The following is an 8,937-nucleotide window of genomic DNA, read 5'->3' as shown; positions in this document are numbered from 1 at the left end:
ACTGTGATGGAGTTCCTGTGAGCCCAGAAGGTAGTTGCGAGTGGGGATGGCCACACCTCTGTTCACCAAGCAGGTATATATAGGGCGTAGTAACAAGAAGAATGTCATACCCTTTCAGTCTTGCAGGCCCCGAGTGTCCTTGGGGTTGCTGGAAAGCAGAGCATGCTCCCAAGCCCCAGAAATCTGCCAGAGTGCTGCCTCTTTAAATAGCCAAAATAGTCAAGCCGCTTTTTAAACCTTCAAAATGGCGGCGCCCTCCGGCCCAGCAAAGGTGGGCGCTCCGGCGCCCTCAGCCCACCTTTCTCTTCACCTTCTCTGTTTGTTCCCCAGCCTCCGTGCACAGTCCATGCAGTCCTTGGCTAGCCAGGTGATTTTTTAGGTTAATTCTTAAGTCCTACCACCACAGGAATCTGCGAGAGCGTTGTCTCTTTAAATAGCCAAAATAGCCAAGCCGCTTTTCAAACCTACAAAATGGTGGCGTCCTCCGGACGGGCAAAAGTCCACAGCTCAGCCTACCCTTCTCTTCACCTTCTCTGTTTGCTCCCCAGCCACCCTGCACAGTCCAGGCAGTCCCTGGCTAGCCGGGTGATTTTTAGGTTAACTCTTAGGTCCCACCACCAGTAGGGAATCTCTGAGCCGCCTGTACCGTCAGGGTCACTCCGTTCACTGTCAGACCACAGCTCTGCATGTCTCCCCTTCTTGGTATTCTCACGCAAACTCCTCTGCCAGTCGGGGTCCAGTCCAATCCTGCATCCTTCCCTTCAAGGCTCAGAGGCCCAAGATTATCCTCTGCGTCTGTGTTAATCGGTTTCCCTCCTCTCCGTTGAAGAGGGTCTGTGCAATCCCTCTGCCTAGTCCACCATCTCGCCGGAACTCCCCTGCAGACTGTATTCTTCCATCTTCATCAGTAAGCGCTTCAAGTCATTCTCATTTTCAGCAAGCAAAGTGTTGTCAGCATATCGCAGGTTGTTAATGATTCTTCCCTTAATCCTGATGCCACATTCTTCTTCATATAGTTCAGCTTGTTGGATTATTTGCTCAGCATACGATTGAATAAGTATGGTGAAAGAATACAACCCTGACACACTCCTTTCTTGATTTTAAACCATGCAGTGTCCCCTTGTTCTGTTCAAACGACAGCTTCCTGGTCTTTGTATAGGTTCCTAATGAGTACAATCAAGTGTTCTGGAATTCCCATTCTTCTCAATGTTACCCGTAATTTGTAATGCTCCACACAATCAAATGCTTTTGCATAGTCAGTAAAAGACAAGTAAACATCTTTCTGGTATTCTTTGCTTTGAGCCAAGATCCATCGGACATCAGCAATGATATCCCTTCTCCCATGTCCTCTTCTGAATCCAGCTTCATTTCTGGAAATTCTCTGTCAATATACTACTACAACCATTTTTTAATTACCTTCAGTAAGATTTTACTTGTATGCGATATTAATGATATTGTTCAATAATGTCCACATTCTGTGGGATCACCTTTCTTTGGAATGGGTAAAAATATGGATCTCTTCCAGTCAGTCGGCCAGGTAGCTGTCTTCCAAACCTCTTGGCATAGCTGAGTGAGTGCCTCCAGCAGGTTCTATAATCCCTAAATATTCTATAATCAGGTTACGTTTACAATAATGTAAAATGTTAAGGCTCCCTTGCTGGAATATGTCACTGTGACTTGGCTCAATTTCATTCAGCAAATACCTCTTGAGCACCTACCCTGTGCTCTGCTCTGCATTAGGCCCCAGTGTTGGCTTTCTAGTAACAAAAGCACATGTCTATGTGATTACAATAATTTTATACATATAATGTACAATAATGAAATATGTTGTTAGTTGCAGTCAAATCAACTCCAAATCATGGTGACCCCACGTACAACAGAACAAAAAATGTAGCCAAGTTCCATGCCATTTTAGGATCATTGGTATATGTGAGTCCATTGTTGCAGCTACTGAGCAATGTCTGTCAGATTAGAGGGCTTATCTTCCAACACCATAGCAGACAATGTTCTTTTGTGATCCATCAGGTTTCATTGGCTATTTTTTAATTTTAATAAATTTATTTATTTATTTATTTTTGCCTTCCCTTTCACCCAAGTTAATATATATCTACCCTTTAGTTAGTGGTTTATCTTCCCTTCCCCTCCCACCTCTGGTAACCATCAAAGAATATTTCTTTTAGCGTGAAACTCTTTTTCTTGACTTTTTACAATAGTGGTCTCATACAACATTTGTCCTTTTGTGACTGACTAATTTCACTCAGCCTAATGGCCTTTAAAAGGAACTCTGGTGATGTAGTGGTTAAGGTATTTGGCTGCTAACCAAAGGTTGGTGGTTTGAACCCACCAGTCACTGCATGGAAGAAAGTGGCAGAAAGATGAGGCAGTCTGCTCCCATAAAGATTTACAGCCTTGGAAACTCAATAGGGGTTGTTACGAGTCAGAATCAACTTGATGGCAGTGAGGTTTTTTTTTTTGGAATGGCCTCTAAATTCATCTATTTTATGAGATGTTTTGGAAATTCATCATTGTTCTTCAATTTTGCATAGTATTCTATCATGTGTACATTCCAGTTTGATGATCCATTCTTCTATTGATGGATGTTTAGGTTGTTTCCATCTTTTTGCTATTGTGAGTAGTGCTGTGATGAACATATGGATGTGCATATGCCTGTTTATATCATAGCTCTAATTTCTCTAGGATATATACCTAGTATATATAGTGGTATTGTTGGATCATATGGTATTTCTATTTTCGTCTTTTGAAGGAAGAGCCATAGTGTTTTTCACAATGGCTGTGCCATTTTACAGTCCCACCAGCAATGTATGAGGGTTCCAGTCTCTCCACACCCTTGATTGGCTAATTTTCAGAAGTAGATCTCCAGACCTTTCTTCCTAGTCTGTCTTAGTCTGGAAGCTCCTCTGAAACCTGTCCACCATGGGTTATTCTGCTAGTATTGGAAATATTGGTGGCATAGCTTCTAGCATCATAGTAACACATATGCCACCATCTTCAGACAAACTGACAGACTAGTGGTAGAAGGAAGTATGTACATAGATGAAAGAGCTACTGAAGAGTCAGTGACTCACCCCACCTGGGTCACTAGAGAGGTGACTTGGGTCCTGGGTTTTAAAAGATACTACCCCCCCCACACATACCCAAGGCAAAATAAGGCTATAAAATGAAGGAATGGTGTAATGAATGAATATGTCTCTGTCAGCCATGGTCTTCGTAATTTCCACCCAATGACTGCATCAAACTATGCAAATGTGAGGTGCTTTTCGCCCACCAAGAGGATTGGATAGCTTGTTAATAATGTAAACAAGGGGTATGGGACCCTTGTGGGATGGGATCATACAAATAAGTTGTATGGGACCCTAATGAGGGGACTGGGCAGTTTTGCCATCCTGCTAGGCTTCAAAGGAGCCATCCCAGAGGTGGAAAGGGAGTACCTCACAACCACCAAACAAGAAGAGCCAGGAATGGAGCACGTCCTTTGGACCCAGGATCTCTGCACTAGGAACCTTCTCAACCTAGGAGATAGAGAGAAAGAAAGCGTTGTAATGCCTGAGACAGTAAGAAGCAGCAGCAGAGCGATGGCAGCAACAGAAGTTACAGGAGGTCAGACAATGCCTCCCCCACACTATTTTTGCAGAGGGGTTTTAAGAGAGAGCATTTGCATGCCAAAAACAAAACAAAACAAAACAAAACAAAAACCTGAACTCACTGCTTTTGAGTCAATTTCAATTCATAGTGACCTCTCCTTGGTTTTGTGAGGCAGTATCACTATGGAAGTAGATTCCCCAATCTTCCTTCTGAGGACTGGCTGGTGGGTTTGAACAGCCAGCCTTCTGGTTAGCAGTCATATGCTTTAGGCACTCGGCCTCCAGAGCTCCTTATTTGCATGCCACATTTCTAAAATCCTTTCATATATGTAGTGGTTCTTGGTGCAAAGCTAAGGTGAGGAGGCTTTAGCTGCTGCCCTTTGCCCCCAGTGATCTCCTGGTCCCTCCCAAGCTTCCCCAAATAAACATACAATCTGAATAGGTAACACCTTATCTAATTTGCTCCTCACAACAACCTTCAAAGTAGAAGTTATCATTTCCATTTTACAGGAGAGGAAACTAAGGCTTACAAATATTAAATGATCAGCCCAAGAGTCCACAGCTCAGAGGGCAGAGCAGGGGCTGAAGCTGAGGATTTCTGACTCTGGGCCCATTCCACCTGACTGTTTCCATCCCCCTGTGGGTCTCCTTGCCTGTGCTGAGTCTGGCGGTGGATAGGTTGGGTTTTCCTTCAGGAGGATGGCCCTGGAGCCCCACTGAGGTGAGGCTGAACATGGCTTCTCCAGATGTCACCCACAGTGACCCACAGTCTCAGCCAGCTAGGGCTGCCCTGATCCAGAGAAGATGGTGCCAGAAAAGTCCTCAGGGCCTCTGCTCTTCTCTTTGCCTCTATTGGCCCCAAAAGGTTTTCTGGAAGAAGCCCCTTCCCTGACCCTCCTTGCACCCTAGAGCTGGCTGCTTAGGGACTGAGAGCCTCTTCTTTGTTATGAAGTGCCCTTGTATTCACCCACCCCTGCTCTTCGAACCCACTTGGTGCCACCCTGGCTTCTGGACTCTGGTGTAGTTCTGAAAGACAAAGTTTTCCCAACTGCGTAAAGATCCCAAATCACATTTGGCTGATTGGCAGGACCCATTTTGCCAGCTGTAGAGGGCAGAGTCACAGCTTATTTAACCTCTCTAGGCCTCATATTTCTTATTTATAAAATAGCCCTGTTGCTGTGGAGACGACTCATGGCAACCCCATGTGTGTCAGAATACAACTGAGCTCCATAGGGTTTTCAATGGCTGACTTTTTGGAAGGAGATCACCAGGCCTTTCTTCTGAGGCATCTCTGGGTAGATGTGTTGTTGTTGTTGTTATGTGCCGTCAAGTCGGCCCCGACTCATAGCGGCCCCTCCTTGGGTTTCTGAGGCAGTATCACTATGGAAGTATATTGCCCCATCTTCCTTCTGAGGAGTGGCTGGTGGGTTTCAACCGCCAGCCTTCTTGTTAGCAGTCAAGTACCTTAGGCACTATGCTACCAGAGCTCCCCCGTGTAGACTGGAACCTCCAAATTAGAACCTCCAAACTTTCGATTAGCGGCCAGGAGTTAACCATTGGCACCCCTCAGGCATTCCTCTAGGTACTTAGGGACTAGAATTACTGCCTTCTGCTTTCAAACGAAATCTTAGGAGTCAGGAGGGTACAGAGTTTGGTGAACCAGACCCCACCGGCCTGAAAGCCGTTGCTGGCGTAGGGTCTCATGCCAGGCATAGGCTGTGTTTTGAGACTAGCAGTGGCCTTATATGTGGGTTTGGCAGTGTAGGTTTTAAAATCTTGTTATTAAAAAATGACATGTCATTTTTAATACAACAGCCTTAAAATCTATTCTGAAAATTAAAACATATGAAATACCTTGCTTGGAAAACAAACAAACTCACTGCCTTTGGGTGGAGTCTGACTCATAATGACAGTGGTGATTAAGTTTGTGTGTGTCAGCTTGGCGGGCCTGGTTGAGTGGCTGGGCAGCTGGATGTAGTTATTCCCCATCATGAGACTGGTAATTAACTTCATGGTGGAATCTGTTGGAGGAGCTGAGTAGCTGCTTTAGGGATGTGGTCTACTTCCTGTATATAAGAAGCAACTTTGGGAACGGTTTCTAGCTTATGGCACGCTTGAACCCTGCGAGTAGCTGTTTCGTTGTTCAGCAGCCTGCCATGGTCTGCTGACCTTGGGACTTACAATGGACTTGAATTAATGACCTGCCGTGTGGTTTGGTAACCTCAGGACTGTGCCTTTTTACTTGTCAACCTTGGGCTTGTCAGCCTCAGCAGCCAGCAGCTGTCTGAGTGAAGAAATGCCTCTAGGTCCAGTGGGCTGGGAGCAGAGGGCAGAGCTGAAGCCAAGATTGAGGGGCTTTCACCCAGCCCCTAGAGCTTGGCACTTTGAATTTGGACTTAAAGCCTCTAAACTAAGAGAATAAACTCCTGTTTGTTCAAGCCATCCCATTTGTGGTATATTTCTGTCAGAGTGGCACTAGATAACCAAAAGAGTGACGACCCTCATTGGTTTCCCAAGGCTGTAAATCTTTATAGGAGTAGATTGCCCCATCTTTCTCCCATGGGGTAGCTAGTGTGTTTGAACCAATGACCTTCTGGTTAGCAGCCAAATGCCTTACTCATTGCATCACCAGAGCTCCTTGAAATACCTTGCTAGCACAACTTTTTTTTTTTTTTTTTGGTAAAAGAACTAACAAATCTATCCTGGAAGAAGTGCAGCTGGAATGCTCCCTGGAAGTGAGAATGGCCAGACTTTGTCTCACCTACTTTGGTCATGTTGTCAGAAGGGACCATTCCCTGGAGAAGAATGTCATGCGTGGTAAAGTGGAAGGTCAGTGAAAAAGAGGAAGACTCTCAACAAGATGGATTGACACAGTGGCTGCAACGATGGGCTCTCAGGTATAGCAAGGATCGTGAGGCTGGCACAGGACCAGGCAGTGTTTCGTTCTCTTGTCCCCAGAGTCGCTATGAGTTGGAGCTGACTTGACGGCACGTAACAGCAAAACGGCAGCACAACTTATTTTGGAATGCTTTCTAGCTACTACATTTTGTATTGTTATGACTGTTATTGTCATTTATTATTATTATATCCTAAACATATTGACTGCTCTCTCCCGTGTCCCAATCCAATCCATCACCAAGTCCTGACCAACCTGGATGGCAACTCTGACCACTTCTTACGACCTCCACAGCCACTGCCTCATCAGGCCTCCCTCACTTTTGACGAGGTAGGTGAGGACTGTGGCCTGCTCCCTCTCAAGAACTCCAACCTCTCCACAGAGTAGGCAGAATTATCTTTTTCTTTTTTTAATTGTAGTAAAATACATGTAACAAAAATTTGCCATTATAACAATTCTTAAGTGTAAAATTCATTGGCATCAGTTACAATCACAATGTCATGCAAGCATCACCACTATTCATTTCTAAAAGTTTTTCATCCCCCCAGCAAATACTCAGCACCCCTGAAACAATGACTCCTCCTTCTCCCCTCCCACCTGCTCCTGGTAACCACTAATAAACTTTGGTCTCTGTGTATTTGCCTGTTCTAGATATCTCATGAAGTGAAATCACACAATATTTCTCCTTTTGTGACTGAGTGATTTCACTCAGCATATTTTTTTCAAGGTTTATCCATGTTGTAAATGTATCAGAACTTCATTTTTCTTTATAGATGAATGATATCTCATTGCATGTATGTATCACATTTTGTTTATTCATCTGTTGACAAACACTTATGTTGTTTCCACCTTTTGCCTACTGTGATAGAATTTATCCTTTAAAAAAAACACTTTTATTGTGATATGAGTGAAAGTTTACGGAGCAAATTTGTTTTCCATTCAACAATTAATACATATTTGTTTTGTAACATTGATTGCCATCCCCACAATGTAATATCACTCTTCTCACTTCCTCCTGCAGAATTTATCTTTTAAAATTGCAAATCAAACCTGTTTTGCTGTGTATACTTTCATCTAAAAAGACAATAAAATATTTGAAAGAAACAAAACCTGCAGATCAGATCATATCACTTTCTTGCTTAAAACTCCCATGGCCTGGGACACATCCTCCAGCCCCTGCCTCTCTGTGCTTCATCCATTGGGGCTGCTTCCTGATCCCAGAACACACCAAGTCCTTGCTCAACCCACACACACCCCACTGTGTGGAATGATCTTCCCCAACCCTTTCTGTGCGGGACATTCTCCTCCCAACTCTTGCTTCCCCAGTGAGGGCTTCCCAGTCACTCTCTCTTTCATCACTGTTTACTTCCTTCACATTATCTTGTTTCGTTGGTAGCTTGTTTATTGTCTGTCTCTCTCACTGGAATGTGAACCCCACAGGGACTCAGGACTGTTGTCTGGGTCACTGCCTGTGCAGGGCTCTGTAACGACATGCCAGTGAGCCCCTAGCTGGCAGCCGTTGTCAAACTGTCTGGTCAGTGTGATTTGTGGTCACTTGCTCTCTTGCCTAATTGCTCATCTATAAAAATGCTAATGTTTGGTGTACAGTCTGAGGAGGGCTGAATGCATTGGTAGAAATCTTGGTTGTGATTGTTGTAATTGATGCCAATGAATTTTATGCTTAAGAATTTGATCATAGAGCTAGACTAAAGGTCTGAGTTTCTCCTTAAGTAAGCACATCCATCCTCTTCTTCCAGTTACTGTGGAGTTGACCCCAACTCATGGTGACCCCACGTATGTCAGAGTTGAACTGTGCACAACAGGGTTTTCAATGGATGATGATCGACAGACATTTTGTCTGTGGAACATCTAGGTGGACTTGAAAGTCCAGCCTTTCAGTCAGCAGCTGAGCAAAGGAACTGCTCACATCATGGACTCCCATCCTCTCCTTACTTCCTGCTAATTTATGAAGATGTAAGGAGACAGAGAAATTAAGAATATGAGGGGAAATAAGGAGCTTTAAAAATAAAGATTGCAAATCCTTTACCAATAGAGAAAAAGAAGCCAAGGACAACATAAATAAAAAATTATCTGGATTTTTTTTCCTAGAGAAATAGCAAAAGTTCCATTTCTTTGCATTTAAAAGTTTGTAATGGGGGAAAATCTATCCAGTAAATTAAAAAAAAATTCAAATTATGTATTTTTATAGAAATAGATAAAGATGAAGAGATCATAAAAAAAGAAAAGGCTCTAATGACTTCAATGAAAGAACAGGCAATGATCTAAGTGACATAATCTAATACGTATTTTTATATGTGTTCCAAATATCTCATTCTTCTCTTGGCTTGCCTTTCCATTAGTAGTGTCTTAAAATAATCTTCTTATTGAAATATAACCTACATACAGAAAAGTGGATAAATCATAATATATATATATATC

General features: G+C 43.4%; 1 protein-coding gene across 1 annotated transcript in view; it reads right to left on the bottom strand.

The window, feature by feature from the left end:
* Nucleotides 1–4,696, bottom strand: part of LOC103193738 (serine/threonine-protein phosphatase 2A catalytic subunit beta isoform-like) — a 17,420-nt gene extending 12,724 nt beyond the window's left edge. The window contains 2 exon segments of the mRNA XM_042780428.1: nt 3,450–3,530; nt 4,574–4,696. Coding sequence (XP_042636362.1) covers nt 3,450–3,530; nt 4,574–4,696 — 204 coding nt within the window.
* Nucleotides 4,697–8,937: the final 4,241 nt, after the last annotated feature.

This window comes from Orycteropus afer, unplaced genomic scaffold (genome assembly GCF_000298275.1).
Source record: "Orycteropus afer afer isolate SDZICR_OR568_19922 unplaced genomic scaffold, OryAfe1.0 scaffold00039, whole genome shotgun sequence".
NCBI lineage: Eukaryota > Metazoa > Chordata > Mammalia > Tubulidentata > Orycteropodidae > Orycteropus > Orycteropus afer.
This window is presented reverse-complemented; position numbering and strand designations above follow the sequence as displayed.